The following is a 25,713-nucleotide window of genomic DNA, read 5'->3' as shown; positions in this document are numbered from 1 at the left end:
TACAAGTAAAATGATCCATTCTCTTGTCGGCTTTGTCATTTCAAGTATAAGAATGTTAAATCATACCATATAAAATCAAGGAGTATATCCATAATCATGCCCACCACTTCCATCCTCTAAAAATGTTCACAGCCCTCCGATGCCTCCAACTCCTGAATTCAAGAACCAAAAAATTTAGAGAGATAGAATGAAATTAAGACAAACGGAAAGTGGATGGGCTAATCTTGACCTTTCATGTTCAGCCCATTTGCTCTTCATCTTCAGGACTCAACAGCCCAAAAAGTCAATCAAAAGCCATGTCAAAAACATTGGCTACTCAGCAACAGAGTCCGAGGCACCGGCATTGACCTTCTGACTCTCCTTGCTGACAATTGGTTGACTTTTAGGCTTGATGAGCTTGTCCTGTGATGGAGCCTTACCCATCAATCTCTCCTGATCTGATGTCGTCGACTTTGCCAGGCTCGGCCTTCGAACAACCTTAGGTTTGTCCTGTTTTGGGGCCACTTTGACTTCTTTCGCGTCAACAGTGCCAGCTTGAGGCTCAACGCTGGCACTCTCGGCACTGGGTTGGTCCGAAGGACCCTCATCTGGTAGGAGTGCTCGGCGGCTTAACCGCAGCTGCCCCTTCTCATTCACCTGGATTTTATTAAAAGAAATAAAGAATCTTGATAATTCTATTTAAAATGATAAAAAGATTTAAGGAATAGTTGCCAAACCTCAATGAGCTTGACATCAACACGGTCTCCAACTTTGACCACCTGTCAGCAAATTTTGGTCAAGGCTTTTGAAAAGAGCTAAATGGTGGAAAGCAATATGAAACACTTCCTTACATCCTCAGCTTTTGCCAGCCAACTCGAACTTAGTTCACTGATATGACAGAGACCCTGTTGCAATCAATATTTTCAATAGATAAAATTATTGTTCCGATAACTGTATCAAAGTAACAATGAGTTGAAAGTTAAAAAAAGGTGTCCTGAACCAAAACACGTTAGTAAAATTCATAAAATAATGAAATACTAAAATATCGGTGGATGTCCCAGTTACTATTGGAATCATAATAAGAAAACTGCATCAAACTAATCATAAGGTGTGAAAATTAAAAAGGTGTTATGAACCAAAATACATAGGAAAAAACTCAGATAAATATGAAATATTATCTGTCGATGTCCAAGTTACTATTGTCGCAATTGTTTTTTCACAGGCTTAGTTATTATTTGGAGAACCGAATCGAAGTAGCCGTGAGTCAGGAAAGATATTATGAATCAAAATAGATAGAAGAACTTCAGATAATTAAGAGATATCAAAATACTAGACGCAGATGTCTGGTCACTATTTGACATATGTTTCATCGGAGTACATGACTAGCAAAATATCAAGTGAAACCCTGATTACCAAATACTAAATATAATAATATGCCCAGTTCAGAGATATGATGGAGACAATGTTTCCACTTGTTAATGGGCTAAACCAGTCACATAGTTTGAGGTATTGGCCCTGTTAACATAGCCTTCGTATTCTCGTATTGGCCAGGATTCCTTTATACCCAATATTATCAATATATATTCTGAACCTTAATGTGAAATATAGGGCGGTTGTTATTTCTCTCTACTTATCTCCTGATTTTCCTTCCCAACTTGATCATCTTCATCAAGAGTGAACTTCACACCATTTTTTCTTCTTTACAGGTTTGATCGATATTAGAGAACCATGAGGTGAAAATTCAAAAAAATTATTAAGAAGAAAAATGTAATAGAAAAAAATCAGATAATTGTGGAATGCTAACATATATTTCCTGATGTGCGAGTTACTATATCTCATATGAGTAGAAAAATAACAAGTGAAAGCCAGGTCACCACAGATTCAAATTTAACGTTATGCAAGAAATATAGCTTAGATCCATGAAACATAATCGGCAATCATAAATTTACAGTGGCTCTTTTGGTACAAGCTAATATCATTACTTCAGATAAGGCCCCTGCATGGAAAAAAGTTATGAGACATACCTCGCGGCCAGGAGCAATCTCAACAAAAGCTCCATATGACGTAATGGACTTAATCTCGCAATTCCTGCAGAAGAAAGTGAGAGATTGACCATGAGGTAGTCAGTCAATAGTTCAAGTAAAAAAATGGGCAAGAATAGTGGAAGCTGTAAGCCATAATTTCATCATTTAATTTATCATCTGAACCGGAAATCAGTGCCCAAGTTTGTTTACTCTACAGCATGAGGAGACGGAGATCAACCAATATCGGTGATTAACCCAGTACTAAAGATATATGAACAAGAGTTAGGGATGCCAGACTGGCCACTCCACCATTCACACCCTTATAAACCAGCCTGAAACAAAACCCTCCACTTCATGAATAATGTCGTCTCTCGAAGCCGTCATCCCCTTGAAAACAATATCATTATGCTGCAGCCAGATGGCCCATAGAACCTCTATAGCCTTTCCCACTCCACCTCACTCCTGAATACTTTACCTCTAATCGAGGCCCATAAGGCTTCATCTTAAGTAACATCCACCAATGGAATCTTCTGGCTGACCCAAACCCCGAGTGGGCAGGTACTCGAAGAACAGATAGAAGCAGTTCCGAGAATAGTCTCTTCCGGAAGGCTCACTTCACAAGTCTATGGCAGAGTAGCAGCCAACCAAAGATACGCACATTTAACGGAACCTTCTGCTTCCATATGATTCAGCGTGCATGAATGGTGCTTATCTCTTCTTCAATCCGGTTGTCTTTGATCTTCGCATCACCCTCGGACAGAGAAAGATCTACTCGCCAACTCCCAGTCATCCTATGCCTCGTCGATAGGTCTAACATGGATTAAAGAATGCTACATGGGTATAAAATCTGCCATCATCTGGTAAGATAGAGTGCCCTCAAAGATCGGATTCCACATGCCCTCTCAGCAATCTCCGACCGTGGCACAATCGTCCAGTGTAAGGGTAAAAAGCTGTGGAAACTCTTGTAGAATGCCCTTAGCCGACCAGCCCTCTATCCTATGATGGAATAGTGAAATATCCCCCAGTTAGGCGTAGAACAAACAGACTTGAGGGAAAACCTGCCTCAAACCTGATACGGTATTTGCTAGAAAATGTATCAAATCAAAGACAGACGCACCTCTACAGCTTAGCAGTGAATCAATGCTGGGCCGGATCAGCAATGTAGCGGTCCTGATACAACCACCTCCAAGGAAGCTTCAAGATTTGGAGATTTGCCGCTCCTCTCTGCCTGGTCGAATGCAACCTAGAGCTGAGAGAGAACAAGACTTGCAACCGCTTCTTTGTCGGGGATAACTCCTAATGGCCCCCCCCACATCTCCTTATATACTTCTTCTTCCCGCCCTTATTCACTAGTGGGCCTTTATTCTCCTAAATGGGCCTGATTTAGCCATTTTATTGCAAGGTCATCATGTGCCCTCCACATGACACCCTTTTTATCCTTTTATAAAGTTGACCTAGGGTCAGCCCTTGGTTGACCCCCACTGTGATCCTTATTGATCACTGCCTCCTTAGTTAGGATCTCATCTATTGGTTCCTTCCTTGGTCTTTTCTTGTATGAGATGTATAGTACCTTATCAAAACCCTACCAAAATGCAGATGCCCTCCTGATTGGAGTCATCCGCCCCTCCCAGTCTAGACACCTGTCATAGGTTTCCATCAGTACTTTCAGCATCAGAGCCTCCCCAGAACTCATAATCTTGCCCACCACTTCGTCAGAAGTTCATTGTTTGTAAGTACAAAACCTCCAGCCTCCTTGGTTGACAGACCTGCAAACCACATCCCAAGAGACTATGGCCATCCCCGAACCTTCCCCTGACCCTGAGCCTTTCCAAAGAAATCTTCGCATCAAACTTCCAGCTGCTTTCCAACTTCCACAAGTAACTTGAAGACCGAGAGATAAAATATAGGTATCCCAGAAAGTACCAAGCACAGCAGCACAAGATATCCCCACTAGATAGTACCATGGGGTAACACCCCTCCAGCTGCCTCTCCACTTTCTCAATCACTGGCTGTCACTCTGTGATTGAAAGCTGATTCCTCATCAGGGGTAGGTTCAAATAATGCATGAGTAAAGCCCTAATCTACATCTCCAAGGCCTCTGCACACTGAACCACCTACTGCGATAACACTACGCCAACGAAATTGGATTTAGTGCTCTTATCTTGGAGACCTGCAAATTCCGCAAATAGATCCAGTAGCATGGAAATGTTCATGGCTTCCTCTAAGTAGCCTTCCATAAAAAAAGTGGTGTCATCAACATATTGCAATAAAGGGATACCCGCTGGGAAACTCGCCTTCTGCAAAACCCTTAACAAGTCGTATGAGCAAGATTGAAGCATTCATGAAGGTATCCACTGCTAGGACAAAGTGTAGTGACGCCAAGGGACATCCCTGCCTGACCCATCTATGCGGATGAATCCATCCCCCCTCTGGACACCCATTTACCAAAACAGAAAACAAGTGAGAGGTAATGCATATCTCCAACCCAGGTCACCCATTCTGCGGGAAAGCCTCTCCTCATGGAAGAACACAAGAACCTCCCAGTCTAGCAAATAATAAGCTGGCATTATGATTTACTTAGTTTACTTTATTATATATTCTTTGACTTTGTAATGTTCTTCAACTTCATAATGTGATTCATCAGAATGTAAGAAACTGAGAAAGATGAAATATCGGTGTCTTCAACTCGGAAATAAGAATTCGTTGCACCTGTAAATTTCGCCAACGATGGGAACCATAGTAAGGCTGGCAATTATGGCTTTAGACTTCTCCAAGCTCACCAAATCCTTCGCTGTGATCTTGACCTGAAAAAAAACATCGGAAAATAAGACAAGAGTTCAAGAGAAATTCACAAGGTAATGGGCTTACGATGCCATCATCTTGAGTGTCTATGGATTCTACTCCAGTCTCTTCAATGATGCTCTTCACCTTCTTCCCACCGGAGCCAATGATAGCATTTATCTTTTCAGGTTTGACCTAATTGAATTTTTTGAATCAGAAAATTGGTCTCTTTCACTTAACATGATGTTGGACCTCAAGAAAAACAATGAATGGTAAATTTTCAACAAATATGTGAAAGAGTATGTCAAGGAAAACAAACCCTCATCACGTGAATTAATGGTGCATGCTTAGAAAGCTTGCCAGATGGAGGAGGAGAAGACATATTCATTTCCGCTGGAAAGGAGAAATGAAGAAGACAAAGATGGTTAGGTTCTACACGGGTCTGCAGATTTTTTAAACCAAGTAGAAAATATATGCAATCAATAACGTACAAAAAATACAAATTAATCATTAGAGAAAAGATATAAGTAAAGTTCCGTGCATTTTCTATAAAATATCAAGAACATAAATGGGAAAGTCAAATCTCTATAAAAATATAATTCTGAACCAAAATGTATGTAATAAAATCTAGAAAAGTATGTCTGGGGGAGACTTTAACAAGACCTCATGGAGCTGGCCGTTGGAACCCCAGTTCAGCTGCTTTTTGATCCATATTTGTAGCACAGTTGCAGGAAATGGGGGCCAAAAGATTGTGTGTACACTTGGAGAAGAACGAGGGGCCTACCATGCTTTCTCGCACAGAAAGGATTTATGCTAGGGGTAACTTTTGGAGAAATTCCCCTTGGACGAATGTGCAATCACTAACCAGACTGCTGTTGGGTCACTCCCCAATAGTATGGCAGGCACATGAGGGCCAGAGAAGGTCCACATATTTCAAGATGGACAGAACGAGGCTGCAGAAGAAGGGGTTTAAGATAGAGGTGATGTCATGCTGGTTGTCACATTCTGGGCAGGGTGCAGCCACAGAGGTTGGACAGTAAACTAGCAAGTTTTAGCTAACAGACTACAAGAAGTGATTGATGATCCCGTCGGACATTTCCAATCCACTGTCAAACCAGACAGCAGTTAGTTGATGGTACAGTGGTGGCAGGTGAAATCCTAGCAGCTTGGCAACAAAATAGGAATAAAGGTTTCAAGTGAAAAGTTGATTTTGCAAAAGCCTAAAACTCTCTTGAATGGAAGAGAGAATTTCCAGCCGATTGGGTGCAATGGGCTAGGAGATGTGTCACGTCCCATTCGTTCTCAGTGTTGGTGAAGGGAAGACTGAAGGGAGGGTGGATACACCCCCAATTAGGGGTCAGGCAGGGATGCCCCATGGCACTGCTACTACTTGTTCTAGCAGTGGAGCCCTAGCCAACTGTACAATCAGCATATATGTTCATGGCTTGCAGTGGGGCTTACAAACGATAGGCTTCCCCACATGCTTTCCGCTACTGCAATATGCATCAAATATCACCTTTCCCGTGGAAGGCTCTATGGAGGAAGCTAGAAACTAGAAACCTCTCCATTTTGTTAGACCTTTTTGCAGATTTCTTGGATTCTCAGATCAACCAAGCAAAATCAGCATCTATAGGTTTTGGCCTACCACAGGAGGAAGAGGTACAATGCTCAGGCTCTGGGGACGCCCATTGGGGCATTACCCACACGCTATTTGGGATTACCACTGACAAGGGGAAGACTTTTGAGCACGGATTGGACTCTGGTGATTCAGATGGTGGAGATGAGAATAGCGGGCTGGCAAACCCCCATGATGTCAAGGGGAACTGTCTGGTACTGCAGCGATTGGTGCTGACTGCCATTCAATTATTTTACCTATCAGTCTTTGTTAGACGGAGTCATCTTCCATTCTTATATATCCTTCTTTTTTGGCTAATTTTACCTCTCTTTCTATTTGCAATATTTATTAAATCCTCTTTCTTAACGTATTTGTAAATGTGCCTTTAAGATGATCCACTAAAAGGGATCCTCTTGATGGGATAAGTGGGTCAGGCCCAACAGGCCAAAACATGTATTTCTACTGGCTGTTTGACAGCCTTAAGTGTATTTTGTGTTCCCACAAAACCCAACCCTAGTTAGGGCTTGCATCTGGGGACCTCCATAGAGAATTCAAAATCTGTCAGCCTTAAAGTTATTGGGAATTACACGGCACCTGGATGCCTTGATGAGGATTTTTTTCTGAAAAGGACATGAGGAGGAACGTCAGGGAACCCGCTAGGGTCTTTTAGGAGGTTATCTGCTGAACGGTGGAGTGAGGGGGACTGGGGGTGGTAAAACAGCAAGACATGAACATAGAACTGCAGACAAAATGGGCAGGCAAATATATGGGATTGGAGGGGAACATGAGCATCAAGGTCTTGAGAAACAGCTATTATACAGATGTGAACTGGGAGTGGCGCACCGCCTCAAGTAGAGGGGCATCTCCCTTCTGGCAAGGCATGAGGCAGATTTTTCCCCAAGTCCAGAGGTTCTTTGAAGCCTGCCTTGCAGACTGTTCATAATTCCACCACCAGATGGATGACTGATCTGCCTGAGGTCAGTTACGGGAGCAGTTCCCACACCTATTCCAGCTGGCAAGGAACCCTCAAATATTGATAAGAGAATATCGGAACGACACATGGAACCCAATTTTAGAGGGGCATTCTTTCAGACTAGACGTGTAGTAGGCTTTGTTATACTTGCAGGCTTTGAGAGAGACAAGAGACTGCTAGATGTGGAGAGGCACAGTTTTCTAAGTTCCTGATGCATACAAGAAGATTCGAGAGGGCCCAATGGACAAGGAGTCTACCATCCTTACCATCCGACTTCTATGGAAGCACAAGTTTCCATTAAAGGTGAGGATTTTTGGATGTCAACTCTTAAGGAGAAGAGTTATAATACCAGCCCTACAGAAACATATGTTTCCGGATACATCGCAGTGTGTCCCACGTGCACCCAAAGAGAAGAAAATTGTTCTCACCTTTTCTTCAATTGCTTGTCTGCGGAGTCCATCTGGAGTCAGCAGAAGCTCACAGGGTTGGATGTGGCTCAACGAGGCCTGTTGGGACTCAATCCGCGAGGAGCTGTGATCACAGGGTTGGATGTGATCACAGCTCACATGGAACTTATGGAATGGGGAAGGCTCCTCGCAGTATTATGGACGATATGGATGCGCCACAGTAAAGTTCTGTTTAAAGGAAGGGCCATATCTATGCTCAGTATCCTACATGATGTGTAGAGCATTATCTCATAATGTTTTCGGAGAGAGTGAAGATTGGAGAGAGGATCCTAGCAGTCGGCCATGTATTTCCCATTCATGTGCATATTATTTAATTTGGGTTCATCACCATTTGCAGGTGATCTTCCCTCTTTTCTTCAGAATTTTTTTTTTCAAAATTACTTTCAAAACCCCCAGAATAACTTTTAAGGAATAACTTTCAGGTGGTCTTCCCTCTTTTCATTCAGAATAACTTTTAAGGAATATAATTCACTCTCATGAAAAAAGTTCTGACGAACCTCTTGTGTATTTTATTGATGTAGTCAGTGTCGATATTACCTAAGGCTGATAAGAAAAACCAATGAAATTTAAAGAAAATATTTACAGAACCAGAAATGAGGCAGAAGAGGGTCAAATGAACGCCCAATTATATAGAGACTAATCAAATTTTCAATTAGATCACATAGTATCCCTCATTAAAAATTGCCTAGCGAAAATTAGACAGATTTACCGAGTATGTGTTTTCGCCCTTGTTTTGCCTGACGGAGTGCTTTCTCCATTACTTCTAAGGTGATTCCTCCAACCTTTTTTTCCAAATGCCACGAGTCACAAAGAAGAGTCAGAGGATGATTGAGTTAGTCCCATATGACTGATACAATACCTAAATATCTCTTTCTCATTTTATAACAAAGTACTAAACCAGTATCGAGAAAAAGAGAAACTTTTGGGATCAAGTAAGAAACCTAGAAAATTTTTCTTATTAGTAACAGAAAAGGCAAGCCAAGTCCAATGTTATTATGATATGAAGAGAGTAGAGATCAAAAACTCGACCACTTTTGGTTACCTTTATATCCATCTGAAAAGCTGTGATTCCGTTCTCATCTCCAGCAACCTAAAATCGTAGACATTTTTACAATAGAAAAAAACCTGATACAAAAAAGGGCAACCATGAAAACAAACCTTGAAATCCATGTCTCCAGATGCATCTTCTCCTCCACTAATATCAGATAAAATTAACGGGGTTCCATCCCCACCAAATTCTTTCGTGTCCAGAACCATGCCCATCGCTATTCCAGCAACAGAAGTTCTCACAGGAACACCGGCATCTAATAGCGCCAGGCAACCTCCACAAACAGATGCCATACTAAACAATGGAAAAAGAAAACTGTAAGACGACAGGGTAAGAATGATAGATTATTCTTTATTAGGGTGTTTTATTTAATTCAAACAGAATAGAGTGGAATGAAAGGTGTGTGATTCTCAGCCCAAGTATGTTCTCTTATCTTCTGTATCCAACAAAAAGCCTTGGATACAGAAGGTCATCTGAAAGTTTAATTAAGATAGAGAAAGACAGCGACAGATCTTTTACCTTGATGATCCATTGCTTTCAGTAATAGTGCTCTCTAATCGGACGGTGTAGGGGAAACTCTCTTCAGAAGGCAAAATCCGTTCAAGAGCTCTTTCTGCAAGCATTCCGTGTCCAATTTCTCTCCTACTTGGTGCTCCAATACGACCGACTTCTCCCACGCAAGACGGTGGAAAGGAATACTGGAAAGAGAAACCATAGCCTTTTCACATCCTAACGTGTCAGGATAAATAAGCCATGGAGCAAAGAAGTATCAACAGTTTTAAAATAAACCGAGTAACCTAAAAATCACATGACTTCTTGGGTGCACACCAGTGTACCCTTATATATTTTATTTTGATACTTATCCTCCATGTCGTAAACGGATGACAATCTGCTAAGGCGGAGTGGTATAAGTACATAGAGTAATAGAGTAAAGTAGGTCTTCTCGACATTTTTTCTTCAGTTTTTGGGCTGGAGAGGCATGAACAGGGCGATTGTTCTCCATTCTGGCAAGCCGAAGTTTTAGCCAACGGCTAGAAGCATCTAGCTTGTAAAGCTCTTTAAAACGGATACTGTTAAACATAAATTCCTCTTTATTATTCTTCCTCTTTTTTTACCATTTCTCAGACCCTTAAATTAGACTATCATTAAAATTCAGAAGAACAGAATTGAAAATCCACATTAATAATTGACTTTGGTCAACAAGGAGCAAGAGAAGATGAAAAGATGACCATACAATTAGAGTAAAACAAGGTAATGTTTTTCCTAGTTTTTTATGAAGAGAAACAAGAGAGCATAGGTATTAAGAAATGCAAGTTGCGATGAAAAATACGCAATGGAGGGATAGAGAACCTAAAGACTACTGCCAAAAAATATATTTAAACAGGAGTGCTAAAGTTTCAAGCTGAACCTGGAGATAGAAGATCTTATGTTCATCTGTATCCACAAGGTTATCAATCCTCTGAGCCATCTGCCTATCTCCCAGAGTAACGACCGCAAGTGCCTGACAAAACATGAAAGTTTTCAAAATCAAGAGAGTGAGATACTTACCAAATTTTGGAGAAATATGATCATGCATTATATAGGGAAAGGTCCCAAAGTGTCGTCTTTACACGCTCTTTCTCTTCAGATGGAATAAAGAAGAAAAAAAATTTAAGCACAAACATCAACCATCCCACTTCTAGACACTGACGCCTCAGCGGCTGAGTTGGTAGTGGGCTGAGTCCCATTAGTTGCAGTGACACGTCAGCAGTAGATAGCATTATCTGAGGATTTCCTCCGCCTGCACGCACCCTCCAAGCACGCATGAAGTAACTTCATTTACCAGCTTGAGAGGGGTGTCAGACAACTGGCGGAGAAAAGAAATTACAGTACTATTTGGGTGTGCTACATTAAAAAATAACATGTTATTTACCTATTTAAGGCAGATAGAATGTGTTTCTTCATTTCTGAGAGTTTTTTTTTCAAAGAAAATGTGTTTCTGAGAGTTCATAAACCCCCAATTGTGCTTTATGGAGGCAGGGTTCTTTCCATGCTGCCCTACCTTCTGTCATCTCTCTCCACAATCTCAAAACTTGCTACTTTCCAAAGACAGTGGCAAAACATGAGAAAAATACAAGCAGTAGATTAATATAAGCCAATGATTACAGTTTACTGGTCGAAAAAAAATCTATCAATAATAATGCAGATAATACTCTCTAACAAATAAATCATATTATCCTGATCTGAGCTGATAAGAAGAGTGACAGCACAAAATATAGCGGGTGATCACAGCAATCAAGTTAATATTTGAACATATTTTTTTGCGGAAACACAACAAAAACTTAGAGAGAGGATCCAAGAGGAAGATTTTCCAGTGGTCCTTTTGCAAAAGAACATCTTCTGTGGTCATGATTCTCAACTACTGAGAGGAGATGTGCCACAATCTCACAGAAATCGGTAAATAGACGCTAGAAGCAGCACATTTTCGGAAGTTCTATGCTTATGGCAATTCTTGAGTTTTGAAAAATCAAAGTTCTGAACACCTGAGAGACGTTCGACCTAATTCTTACCACGTAACTCAACAAGGAAACTTCTTGCACAAATCGACAACCTAGTACCTCCGTCAAATATAATATGATCACTCATGTAGGAACTAGCTGGAACGCTTTTCAAGTGATCATAATCTCCATTGCCTCATTATTAATTTTTCAAATACACTATTTTTTTAACAATAAAGAAGACCACACGGAACCGGTGGTCTACCTGCTATCATTAACAATAAAGGTTTTGCACAAACAAGGTACAATCAAACTCAAAATAGGCTATCCTCTCCCTCCGCTCCAAAACGACTTCAGCGCCTCCACATCATGAGCGGCATTCTCTACTGAAGCCGCCCTCCCGTTAAACACTACCTCGTTTCGATGCAGCCATATCGTCCAGAGCACCACGAGTAATCGGCCCCACTCAAGTCGGCTTCTGTGTCTCACGTCAGAAACTGAAGCCCAAAAGGCTACGTCCGAGGAGATATCCACCTCCGGTAAATGCTGCGATGCCCAGACACCCTGTGCGAACTGACATGCGAAGAACAGGTGGGAGCAATTTTCCTCTCCCCTGTCACACATAGGGCAGCCAATGGGCGCCGCAAGGGTCCATTTCCGTCGATAGACTCGTGTGACCAGCCTTCGATGCCTCAACAACCAACTGAAGAACCGCACTTTAAGGGGGACTTTGCGTGTCATCAACATATAGCAGGCCTTACTGGTCATCTCATCATCCCGAGTTGTTCCTCGGATTTTCAAATATGCATATTTCACCGAGAAGGACGACCCCCGCCATATCCAACCGTCACGGGAATCAATTACCGGTCTGAAAGGTAGAAGTGACTCTTGCAGCTCCATCAGCTCCCCAAACCGTGGCTCTGATAAAGCTTCTGTCAACATAGGGACCCAAGCCTCATCCCAACATTCCCTGACCGTGGCCTCACGATTCCTTGCTAGCGCAAATAGCCTTAGGAACCTCAAATTCATGGGGCCGTGGTTGGACCAATTGTCGGTCCAAAAGCGAAATGTTGCCCCATCTCCCAACCTGGGCTCAAAGAACTCGTGAATGCAAGGTATGGCTTGACGCAGACCGCTCCAGAAAGGGGACTCTCCTCTGACTCTAGCCCAGCGTCTCTCCCAGTCTATCTCAGAGCCATATCTGTCTCTCAGGAAGTTGAAAAGCAGCCCCTCCGCTGAAGTCACTATCCTTTCCACCCACTTGGTCAACAGTGCCAAATTCATAGATTCTAGATGCAGGATCCCCAGTCATCCGCATGCTGCAGAAGCGGGATACCCTCAGGGTAGCTCGCCGTTTGAAAGCCTTTGAAAATGCCTTGCTCGTAGGCTTTGACTGTGCAGGTGGCCAGGGTGTCCACCGCAAGTAGAAACAACAGTGGTGCTAGCGGGCAGCCTTGTCGGACTCACCTTTGTGGGCGGATCCATCCCTCCTCAGTTCGACCATTGACCAGTATCGAGAATGAGTGAGACGTAACACACCGTTTCACCCAGGTCACCCACTCATCGGGGAATCCACGTTTGCGCATAACAGACCATAGGAATCTCCAGTCGAGCGAGTCATATGCTTTAGCAAAATCAACCTTCCATATGAAACCCTTACTCTTCTTCGCCTTCCATGCTGATACGATCTCCCCGCCACCACCGCACTGTCCACCAGTTGTCTACCTGGGATGAAAGCTGATTGGAAAGTTCCGATTAGGTCTCCAATTACCACCCTTAGCCTATTCGCACCTTGGCGATGATAAGATATATGGAATTCAAGAGTGCAATGGGCCTAAAGTCCCCCACGTTGATGGCACCAGATCGCTTGGGCAGCAGAAATAAATATGATCGGTTTAGTCTCTCCAAGCAATAATTACCACGCCGGAATTCTTCCAATGTACTCATCACCTCTGTTAGTTAAGTGCTTATCCTCCTATTGGGCCCTATTCTATAAGCCCTTTAGGAGCTCTTATTTCCTCTCTCTCATAGGGTATAAATACCCCAATGTAAGCCACTTACTCTCTTATGTCAATCTATTCTCTCATTTCTCAACCTCCATCGACCCTTCTTCTCCTCCAAACCCTCTAGGGTTTGTCAACCTCTGATCCAACCACCTCCCAAAATTCGCTGAAGAAGAATACTGGGAATCCATCGGGGCCTGGTGCGCCCTCTTCATTCAAGCCCTTGATTGCCTTCTTCACTTCTTCCACAAGGAATGGCTTCACTAGCTCATCTTGTTGGACTTGTGTTAACTTGAATGCACTTTTACCGCTCCATCTCCACTGGTTCCGAGCCCCTCTTCTAGTCACTTCTCTGAAATGATTAGCCAGAACTTCTCCAATCACCTGTGTCCCGACAAATTCCTGCGCCCCCACCTTCAACCGGAGTATTTGATTCGAGCACCGTCTTCCATTTGCCGCTAAGTGAAAAAATCGAGTATTGGCGTCCCCATCCTTAAGCCATAGTTGGCGAGATCGCTGTCTCCAGTCAAGCTCTAGCTTCTTGTCTTCGTCTTCAACTATCCCTCTGCACTTTTTTCTTTTCAAATACACTATAACAAAGTGAAGGAAAAGAAATGCATAGCTAAAACAGAATGTGAAATGTAACATTCGCACAATTTTGTGGGATTAGTTCATAAAAATGAATTGTGGAATGGAATTAGGGCACGTTGGCACCATCCACAACCAAAAGGTTGATTCATTGATGAGAATAGAGAACATAAGAAGTCCACCTGCGTTTCACCCCGCGTGAATAAAGCGCTTCCATGAGCTCGAGGAAGCAAACCACATTGAGAGCTTATTGGCCGAATATCCAACGGACCCCTTCCATCACTTCGTTTTCCTCCCTGATTTCCAACAAAGTAAACCGCATGAACAGTATTCCTTGTCACCATGCGGAGAAAACTACAGGTACGAGAAAAGTTAATTCTCCAAATATTCAGCACAAAAAACTCATTGTGTGAAATTTCAATAGGGACCTGTGAAATCTCCTTACAAAAAAAATAGAGAAATGTGAATCAATTGATAAAATAGACTCTCTTCAAAAAAATAAGTTTCTTTACGGTATCCAACACAACGAAAATATTTTGGTACACAAACGAACAAGATATTTGTATTTAAAGTACGGTTTGGAGTTTGGAGTTTGGGGTTTGGGGTTTATTGACACTTTATTTTGGAAAACTAACTCAATTAGAATTAAACTTCCTTTTCCTATGATTGATGTCCTTCTCATCCCTGACAATGGAGCTCTAATGGCGGCTAGGGTTTACTCAAATCAGAAGTTCTGATTCCATTCAATTCGAGCTGGTGTAAGTACCAGCTAATACAAAAACGAATAGTGTTCCCCACTGTCATAAGTGACTTACTTGTCACAGTGGCCACTAATAACATGTGTCTAGCGAAGGAGAACTAAGAATACCAGATGGATTTCCAGAACTCATGATACCCCACTATATTTTATTATTGGCAAAGGTACCTATTTAATAGTTGTGTGTGATGATTAACGGAACGGTGCACATGAATTTATTTTGTCATGAAGCTAGAAAATATTATTACAACATATGGGAAAAAGATTATTACTCTTATAAACTAAAACAAGGAAACAACGAAAACCAATTACCTCAACTATGCGCTGCTGCAAGAATTTGGACGTTACTTCCTTGAACACCAGCCTGACATCAACTTCAGAGAACAGCTGTCAAGTACAAGGTCATGCCTCAACGTTAAGTCTTTCTGTTGCAAAATTGCATTAAATAAAATTAAGCATCCCTGAATTAACTGAAGTATAGTAGAACGGCAATAGAAAAGAATGACGAAAAGCCAATTGTTTTCTGTGTCGTCTGCTCTCAAGACCCGACGAAATTCAACAATTGGTGCCAAGCAAAGGCATTCCAAGAATTTGAGAGAGAAACACTTTTACGATATGAAAGATAGCGAAAAAGACTAAGAATGAGGAACTTAGGTTCCAAGCTCTACTAAATTGTAGCCGGAAGTTTCCTTTCCAAAACTGTCTAGGAGGTTATCATTCCAAAGAAAATATTATCCCTACAAAGATAAGGGTTCAAGAAAGATTCTAGTCACGCCAAGTATTGCTCTGAAATATTCGTGTTACTTGCATCATAGCCAAACATTATGAACCAAAGGGTACATTGTATTTCTTATAGAAAACCAAGAGCATCCCCTGGAACTCAATCCATCCAGTTGTGTAACAAATATATAAATTTCGGAGAGGGAAAATAATATTGTAGAGGCCCCGTCAAGAGGGAAGTAATAAAAGCAGGAGAGGGAAAGGAAGCATCAGTAAAGTGCCAAAGGTTCACTTAAGAATGCCAAAGGGCTTCAAAGGAAATCAAGAAGCTCAGATTGAGCTGTAATTGTATTTCATTTTACTTAAATAGTTTTGTCATTATGCCTTAATTTTTGCGTCTAGCTTCTATGCATTGACAAGCAATATTATGACAGCCCAAGGAATATTATAAAGTTGACCGTATCACCCAAATGAAAGTCTAAACTCATCAAAATACAAAAGCATAATAATTGGGAGCGCTTGCCTCTCTTGTAGCGGAACTATTTGTTTAATTAGAGACTGTTATCTTTCATTTGAATAAAAGATTTTCACGCAAAAGACCAGCAAGGCAGTCCTGATAAAAAAGTAGAAGATGACTCACCTTGGGAATTGATTTTCGTGGGATGGGCTTTATATGGACGTCGCCTTCATCAACCAAACCATCAACTATCACTTCATCCTCATCCTCGTCCTCGTCTTCAACAAAACCTGTAACGTTTGTGATAGCTCCATCCTTCTCAATGTAGCCATCTTCAGTAAGAATCGTAAGGACCTTGTCTTCTACAGCAGAAATAGCCTTCCTTCTGGGAATTTTGTTCTTTATCTGAAGAGCTTTCATCATTTCATCTCGAGAAATTTCCTGAAATATTTAAGGTACTTAGCTGAAACCATTGGAGAGAGACAAAAGAATGATGAAGGCGAAGGATAAACATAATACAAACTAGTACTACGCATCAAGAATAATTGACCTCAATATAATAAAACCAGAAATATGGGTGACAAGGAAAACTCCCAGTGAGACAGGAAAAATATAAAACCAGAAGAAAATAACTAAAAATTAATGCAAAAAAAGAAGGCTTTAAAAGATGACGATACAGGCATTACACAATAACAGTACCAGAGATCAATCAAACCAGGTTTAAAATGATACAGGCATTGCATCATTTTCACTTTTTCTGCCAAATCACTACATTCGTTTTTGAACCTCCTCCAGATCATGAATTCTAGCCTACGTATCTCATGGACTCCTGATGAGAGTCCATCAAAGATCAACAGGCTTAATGACAGAAAGAGGTAGATAAAAGAAGACGTGGCCAAGAATTACCAGGTGTAGCAACTCTTGGTGTGGAGAGCTGGATGCAGCTTTTAATCAAAGGTTTCACTCAAAAAAATTTGATTCATATATTGGTCGTGTGGTCTATAAAGGCTGGTGTATCTAAGAACCGGAGAGCTTGTGGTAAGTAAGCCCCCAGTTGGACCCCTCCCTATCGCTCTCTCCCAGCCCTGTTTGTCCCCTCCCCATCTGGGTCTTTTCTTTCCCTATGTTCCCTTGGAGACTCCTACTCAAGGGAATGCTCTCCTGTACTTCCTTCGTCTTCTATGATCCAGGCCAGCCGCTACTCCATTCCAAACTGTCAGCCGAAGAAGTAAGGCTTAGGTTCTGTCATCTGCTGTACTGCTATCAGGCCAAAATCCAGCTTTGTCTGGGCTCTAACGGACCGCCCAGAAAACAGCTGACACAAACGTCAGACATCAAGATCAGACAATCTCATATGTTTGAGAACAGGAAAGTAAGGAGGTCCCTTTCATTCTTTGATACCTTCATCACTGGCTAGAGTTGAGTGGAGGGCACCATCAGCCCATTAGGGGCAGGAGGTCAACATGGCCCTTTGGCTCATATTTCTATCCCTACACTTGGCGCCTAGTGCTTCCCCTTCACCCTCTCTTCCCAGATAGGAACTAGGTTACAATGAAAATTCTCCTTTCATTGGTGTCTGTTAAACAGAGCCATTTATTGTCCCTTTCATTTCACTGTTTAAGTGACCTCTTTATGTGAATTAAGCCACTTAAACTTGGGTCGGACCCTGGCCTAGTCTCGGGCACACTCCAGGCCAGGGCCCGGGCCCAAGCCCACAAGTGCAAGTCATGGGCATTTAAACCCCATACTCTGAGCACGAATTTGAAGTTGTCTTTTTTCTTTCTGAAACCCTAAATGAGGAGGCTGGCTGCTGGTCTGTTCTGCTCCGGCAGAGCTGACAGTGTCAGTCAGGGAAAGCATAGTTCTTTGATTTCCCTGAACCAGGGATTTTGTACAAGGCAAGAGAGACTTTAAAAAGAAGCCTAACACGAGAATACAAATCCAAAAATGTAGGAATCTACTGGGGCGGATGGATGGGACATAAAGTGTAATAAAATCCACGAGGTTCTCTTGATGGAATAGCTTCCATATTGAAAATTTTCGGGACTGAGAATCAAACCTGGAGTGCGCCAGGGATTGACAAAGAAGGCAGCAAGCAAAAAGATCTGATGAGATGATCACCAGGAGGCAGGGGATAGTTAGTGATTGAGGGCATGGGACTGAGGACAAAGAGAGCAGACAGGGATAGATACCCAACCATGTACTCCAACTGACTTCTTGATTGCAATCCCAACGGAGGGTACATCTATTTAAAAGGGAAAAACTAACCTACAGGGGAAAGACCAAAATACCTCCTAGAGGATAGAATAACATAAATGCAATTAATGGGCCAAAATGAACAAATTGGGGGTCATATCAAAACGGAAGTGAGAGGGAAAAGAGATGTTAGAGCATGGCGACAGGGTTCTTCCAGCCATTTTAAGAACCACATATCTAGAAAAAGATGAATATGTGAAGCTCCTTTTTTCTGCGAAGAAATTGCAGAGTTCAATTTATGATCTGGGTACCCAACCCTTATAGTGGAGTAGGGATCCTGTGGATAAATTACATAAAGTACCCTCATCTTCAACAAAACGAAAAAAGAACACAATGAGAAACATCTGCCCTTTATTTGTACCCTATCTTTCATTCATAGAATGACTAAACACGGGCGGTCTTTATAAATAAGTTAAATAAGCGGACAAGAATATGAAAAAAAAGGAAATAAGGAGAATTTGGAACACGAATATGCTTAGTAGTAACGTGAATATGAAACCACAATAGGAAAAATTTTCGCAAGAAAGGAAATGGATTATTTCATACTTCAACATGCCTGTAGAGCTCAGCAGGTGGTAACTTGATAGCTTCCGTCATTTTTTTCTTTCCGCACTTCCTCACCAAAGCTTCAACTTCTCTGCATATTCCCCGAATTGCATTCTGAGATAAAAAGATACTGTCCATTAATTGAAAAACCAGCAATCTATTGATCACAGTTATATGGATAGACAAATTGATTTAGGTGTGAGAGCTTTGCGATGCCCATATTGTATCCTCATTTTTGTCTCAGCATAACGCATCATCTGAACATTCATACTCCATTTGTTGAATAGCAATCTTTACAACAGATTTTCACAGATAGCCAGGAGATGGACAGCCAAAAGTTTATTTTTTGAAAAAATCTCACCATCCAGACTACTGAGACAACTTGCTCAGCGTCTTTTATAGCATGAGAAAAAATCTGCGTTTAAATAAGCAGGGGCCTGTGAAGGTTCTTTCAGTAAGAGAGAGGAGAATCGTTGGGGAAGCAGTGGGATAAACGGGATCAACTGACTCTCATATTAATGAGTTCAAATTATGGCAAGGTTCACACCAGAGTAATGAGGATAAACGGGATGTACTGCCAACTCATCGCCAAGGTACTTTGCCCATTTGTGAGTCACACAAGTGAAGGTGGCAATCAAAAGAAGAGAGAAGCCAAAAAAAGGATATGGGCAGAACGCAAGACAAGACAAAAAGAAATAAATAGTAAAAAGCACCTGTCCAACTTCAACTGCTTGAAGTAATTTTTCCTCCGGGAGAAAGTTGCAATAACCCTGAAAGGAAAATAATTGTAAATGCGACAGTACACTAGTAAACCGGATACAAAACGAACCGGCACTAATTTTTGTTCCCTCTAGGGTACCATATCTTAATTGATTTCATTTTGTAACTGCCAAAAGAAAATGATATCCATCACATAAGTATTATTATTTGTAAGAAGAGAGAAACTGGATCACAAACAAAAAGAAGATACAGGAATAGAGCGCATAAAAAGGAAAGGAGATGGAGACTATGAAATAACTGGATCTATATGGCTTCGGCGCCTGGACATATCAGGCACGATGCACGGTAACAATACTAAATGCAACCTATCTTACTAAGACATCCGTATTTCATTTCCCTTTGGCTCACTTTCAAGAAAAGATATTCGTCAAATCACACAAAAAATATACGGTCTGCTAGGGTTTAAGGTGTAAGGCAAGACATTTCGGCAGCTTGTTCAAAGAGTAAGGCAAGTGTAATAAAAACATATATTTACTCCAGATATTCACTCAATATCTAGATCTATTATGTAAGAGACGAGTTATGAGAATTTTCCTGTCGCAATTATGTCAATCAGTCCCTCACAACTCAATATTTACCACTGCTGAAAAGAGTTAAGATTACCTCCTAACAGATCCTGAATGGATTCTGCATCCCTCATGGTCGTTTCAACCTAATCGTTCCAGGAGATGAGATGAAACGCTCAATTCTTTTATCTGGTTTCGTGAGAGAATACTTTGCTCCTAGAAGATCCTGGGAAGAAAATCTCACTAAATTTCATTCCGGGAAGCTATGTCCTGACACCCAATCAACGCAGAAGATACGGCCAGGCTCCTGACAGACGCCTCTCTCTCTCTCTGCATTGATCAGCAAAATCTACACGGTCTACCGACCTATCACAAATGCTCTCGGGAAAAAACGTATGAAACCAGAATGCTACACTTTGAAAGCATATATTTCTCATGAATACTAAATCAAAGCAGACCTATGAATACGAACTTTATACTCACCCAGAATTGGCCCAGCCTATTTGTAACTGAACCACCACAAAACTACTGGTTTTAGACATATGGATTGTAGATGCAAATACTACAAAAAAGTAGGAGAATTTTGAATAATAAATACCTTAAAGACTAAAAATCTAACCTCTATCATAAAAATGGCACTATCGGTTCCAGCAATTATCAAGTCCAGCTCTGTCTCTTCCATCTCTTTTGTAGTTGGATTCACGATAAACCTGCCACCAATGAGCCCGACTCTGACCCCAGCAATCATTTGTGTGCTCGGAACCTCTGATAGAGCACTGCGCTAAGAAAATGATTCAGACTAAAACTACTGTTTACAATGGTCAAGTGAAAATCACTAACGTAGTAAAAGATCTCTCAAAATAAAAACCATGGAATACTCTTTATACAACCCAAACAAAAGCATGTCAATAATAGCATAAACAAAATAAAGCTAAGTAGTATCAACACTCTTACACGGCTATTCCCGCCGCTGTGACTGCCAGGCAATCAGGGGAATGAACTCCATCGTAACTAAAAACCTGTATTAAAGTTGTGATACGAATAGGTTAACACACGTGTCTAGAGGCGCAATGAATGCACATTGGTGCGGTTAAAACAACGTAGAAATAAGCCTCAAACCTTCATTTCAGGATTAACTCGTCCCTATTGAAAAAAGATTAGATTACAGTGACAAGACCAAAGCGCTCAATGACATGAATGCTTAAAGAATTTTCTTTTGCCTATTTGCCTTTTATAAAGGTATCGTGTATTTTAAAGATGTACGGGTCCTCTGGTCCAAGCTAGACATGCCTTAAAATGTTTTCAGGTCTGACCCATGAATTTGGCATAATTTTTATTGTATAATGATCTGCATTGTGCTGGTAAGAGATTAAACTGGAGGACATAATTTCTGCACACTTTCAGTGCTTAACAAGCCCGTGGGGGAAGGCCTGTAACTCGGCATCAGAATAACTAAAGAAGATGTGTACAGAGACAAGTTGATAAGTTAAATATGAGTCGGAAATATTTCATCAAAAGATAAGAATCATGGGTTTTCAATAATAGGCTAATCACAGCAAAAAAAATTGGCGGTAATGCCAAACGACAATCAAGAATGACACTCAACTCGGAACTGATAATTGCGGCATAAACTTTTAAAGAACATAACGAAGGAATTCACCAAAGCACAAGTTCATGGATCATACCCATGACAATATCTGGGTTTCATGATAGAAGCCCTTGGGCATCGTTGGCCTCAATGGTCTGTCAATTAGCCTGCATACAAGAACCTGTGCAAAAGAAAATTATCATGGTTAAATGACAAATGCATTACTTTCAATAATCATGAGTAACAGGAATCCCTTCACATTGAAATCTTGAAAACATATGTCTGAACAAAGTACGAAGCATTACATATTGTTGTGAAGTAGCAAATGACGCTTACGTGCTACGCTCCTTCAGTGTAAACTAAGCCATTAAAATGGCTATCGTAACTTAAATGTACATATGTGTGTTAACACAAGAGAAAGGTATCGTTCTTGTTCTTCCTCTTTTTACTGTCTCTCTATCGGTTCCCAGCTGCCCATACCCTACGGAGCATTCTGTCTTCCTCGTACAGTCAAATTAACCTAGAAGAAGCTCACAAGCATAATCTTGGCACCTAAAGAGGCGGACAGAGACTGAGTGGACGTCACCTAAAGAGAAGGCATGGTCTGGCAGGATGGGTTTCACCAGGTAAGGATAGGTAACAGAAGTGATGAACTTTACCAGGGAACAACTACATTCCATAACTTATAAACTTTTCGGGTTCCCTCCTAAAGAGAGCTATCCTATAAAAAGGAAAACACAAAGGGAAACTAGTGGACTGAAAATACAGAGATACACACACAGGAATTGGGGTTTTGAAAAGGACTCCGCAAGGACTTATTGTAGAAGGAAGGAGAGTCAACATGAGGCACCAGTGGTCGAAATGCAGAGGCGCCAATCGTTTCTTGACATACATTTTCCTCTACAAATACTGTAAGTCAAGGACAATGATGGTTAATGAAAATTGTACGAGGTCTTTAACACGGCAGCTGTACCCAGCAGTCTGTGAGGCAAGAGCTTCCTGATAGAGAACTTCGTGAGGTGGGAACGTAAATCGACCACATTGCATCCCTTCAGCAGTTTGAATCTTTGTAGACCGCCTTGAAGCTTACATCAGGTCTGTATCAGGTTCCCAGTGGTTTCTTTTTTAAGAAAATCATTTTTCCCCGAGGTATCACTCAGGATCAGGATAAATCCCTTCCACCCACTGAACGCACTCCTAGTTTTTTTGCCCTTAAAACAGCACTAAATTACAGAGTCTCTTCTGTTCCACGATAGGAGACTTCATGTCTTCTACCAACCTAGTAAATTGAGTGACATTCACCTCAGGGATTCTAATATCACATTACTCACCTCAGTGCTTCTTTCCCCCTCGGCATGGTTATCTACGAGAAAAAAACTGAGAAAATGTGTTTCCAGATTCAAAATCTTAATTTTCCAACGTTTAAACAATACAACAGAGGAAAATGACTATCCTTTGTAAAGCAGATAAACGAAGAAATAAATTGACACCAAAACCAGCTCCGGCCATTACCTCGTGGTCTTTTATTTTACCTTCACGTTTGAAAAAACCACCGCTGAAGACACAGGACGCAAATTTACAAAGTCAGACTCGTATAAAATTAACTTTTGTGCAGAAAATTACTAAGTATACCTTGTTCGGCCAGCAGCTGAAAGTCTCTCTTGATAGTGCACAGAGAGGGGAAAGAAATCAGAAGGTTCAATTGGAACATCAGACAAACAAACACTAGTGTGAACAATCTGCAGAAAAACGTTTCAAGGTAAATGCCATGAGTTAGACAATGTTAAAGACCAGGATAATGTCAAATTCAATGGCAAATTTTAGTTGAAAAACGGGGAAAATATACTTAAATAGACCTTAAGGTTATGATACAGTTATGGGCTATCTAGCAGTTAATCCCGAAAGTTTTACTGATCGCAGTGAATGTACCTCTTCGATACTGAACTTGTCAATTAATCGACAAAATGATTTTACAGCTTAGAGTAGGAAATTATTGGAATTCCATCACCGCGAAGCCAAATAATAAGAGCATGATGACCTCTAACAAACGCAAAAGAACTTTTAGAAGAATGCAATAAATGAATAGTGAGGTCGTAGATAACTTAAAAATGGAAGCTAGAGCATATCGGACATTCTTTGATCAAAATTTCTCTCCTGAGATATGATGCCCTCTCGTAGATGAATTAACATTAAATTTCGTCACAATTTTTAAAAATATTACGATAAGATCGTACAAGGAAAAGAAGATTTTGATTTATCGGACCAGCTTGATTGGTGTAACGCTTGGTCTTTCATTGTGGTTGTTCGATGAAATTGAAGCGACAAATATTAACAATGACGACAACGTTGGAAATAATTACCGTCTCCCCATCGGTGACACTAACATAGCCGCTAGCTTGTCTTCCGATGTGGCCTGTCTCAACCAAAATCTGCCAAAATAAAAAACTAATCAGAAAACCAAAGGAACAAGACAAATATGGACTGCAAGACTGCCCTCGTCTCAACTTCAGAAACACAACCCTGGTTTAAGCTGGTCCAAGTTCAAATAATTTTTATCAAATTTATCTTTTTTTGGAAAACTATAAATTAAAATGTCCTCCAACGGTACAAAAACCCAGTCAAACTAGCTCTAATCATTACAAAATAGGAAAAAAGTAGGAATTTTCAATTAAAGGAATTAATGAAATAAACAAAAATTCATTCCTTTAAAAATTAAACCCAGCTACAAGATTCCCCTCTACTCTGTATATACAAGCCGGGCGCTAACCAAGCACTTTTCCTTGGGAAGTAAACGAAAAAATAAACGAAAATTCATCCCTTTAACAAATTAAATCCAGCTAAGAAAGATTCTCCACTCCTCTGTTTTCACAAGTCTTGCGCCAACCAGGGAAATTCCCATTAAAAAAATCAGAAAAAAAAAACAAAAGCAGGATCATTCCAGTAATAATGAAACCCGGCTGATAGCGGAGACCAGAATTCAAAGAAATAAGAAAAATCATACCTAAAAAAAATGAAACCCAGTTGAAAGAGGAGACCATTATTCAAAGAAATAAGAAAAATCATTACTAAAAAATGAAACCCAGTTGATAGCGGAGACCAGAATTCAAAGAAATAAGAAAAATCATTACTAAAAAATGAAACCCAGTTGATAGCGGAGACCAGAATTCAAAGAAATAAGAAAAATCATAACTAAAAAATGAAACCCAGTTGATAGCGGAGACCAGAATAGGAAATAAGAAAAATCATTCCTAAAAAAATGAAACCCAGTTGAAAGTGGAGAACAGAGTTCAAAGAAATAAGAAAAATTATTCCTAAAAAAAACGAAACCCAGCTGACTAATTCTCCTCCTCACTCCAAAAATTCAACCAAGAGATTAAAAAACGAAAACCCATTCATTCAATAACCAAAAACCAAGCTGCAAAAATGTCCTCTCCTCCACCCTTACATGCCGGTCGCCAACAGGAATCCTGACGGAGCAAGGCTGCGACAAAACCCCACATTCAGAGCCCTCGACAGCCGCCTGCCCTTTCTGAAGTGCCAAAACGCGAGTTCCTCGATTCTTTCTCGTTCCTCGCAGATTTTGCGGCAAAATCACACCTCCATAACCGCGAACAAAGCGGCGATTGGGAGACAAGAGCGACGTCCCCGTCCGAGGAGCCCCGACGAGCGCCGGCCCTCCGCCATTGCCGAGAACGCTCCGATTGGCCAGCATTTAGCCCTCTCGACGTTCTTCTGCCCGGTGATTGCAAGGTCTGCCTGCCGTTTGACAAAGCTTTATCCGTTTTGCAAAGACTTTCTGTTAGAAAAAAATCTATGTATATATAGTGTTCTGGGTCCTAATTGGGCTCGTTTTATTTCCCTGTATTGGCCCATTTGAATTGTTCTGGAGGCAAGTGTCTTGGAGAGTGTGTATTAGTAGGGTTGGACATTTAGGACGGACCGGTCAGAATTGACCTAACCGAGAGGACCAGAGCGAATCGAGATGACCCGTCAGACTGGATTGAACGGGGAGGACTGGTTAGTCGGGCAGGTTTAGGTCCAAGGGTCAAAACAGACTGAATTGGGAGGACCGGAGCGAACTGAGATGGCCCGTCAGACAGGATTGAACGGGGAGGACTTGTTAGCCGGGCAGGTTTAGGTCCAAGGGT

The 25,713-nt window shown here is 41.2% G+C and overlaps 1 protein-coding gene across 2 annotated transcripts; it reads right to left on the bottom strand.

Moving 5' to 3' along the window:
- Positions 1-25,348, bottom strand: LOC144702724 (putative polyribonucleotide nucleotidyltransferase 1, chloroplastic). 2 transcript variants are annotated; one of them, XR_013581340.1, is made up of 25 exons: positions 25,011-25,348; positions 23,926-23,994; positions 23,198-23,304; positions 23,078-23,120; positions 21,663-21,746; positions 20,932-20,996; positions 20,597-20,753; positions 19,405-19,461; positions 18,692-18,805; positions 16,073-16,330; positions 15,025-15,099; positions 14,138-14,251; positions 10,296-10,388; positions 9,407-9,585; positions 8,998-9,181; positions 8,882-8,929; positions 8,549-8,621; positions 5,104-5,177; positions 4,872-4,979; positions 4,713-4,807; positions 2,004-2,067; positions 831-884; positions 717-758; positions 230-636; positions 1-152 (listed from the first exon to the last, which is right to left on the bottom strand). XR_013581340.1 is itself a non-coding variant. In XM_078574740.1 (25 exons), exons 1-25 carry the CDS (start codon positions 25,275-25,277, stop codon positions 127-129), a joined length of 2,667 nt encoding a protein of 888 aa, XP_078430866.1. In that variant the 5' UTR covers positions 25,278-25,348; the 3' UTR covers positions 1-126. The 2 variants fall into 2 exon arrangements, 1 of the variants encoding a protein (XP_078430866.1); XM_078574740.1 differs by having other exon boundaries at positions 420-636.
- Between the last annotated feature and the right edge of the window lie 365 nt (positions 25,349-25,713).

This window comes from Wolffia australiana, chromosome 4 (genome assembly GCF_029677425.1).
Source record: "Wolffia australiana isolate 7733 chromosome 4, ASM2967742v1".
NCBI classification, from domain to species: Eukaryota; Viridiplantae; Streptophyta; class Magnoliopsida; order Alismatales; family Araceae; genus Wolffia; species Wolffia australiana.
Note: the sequence above shows the minus strand (reverse complement) of the source record. Positions and strands in the feature narration are given on the sequence as shown.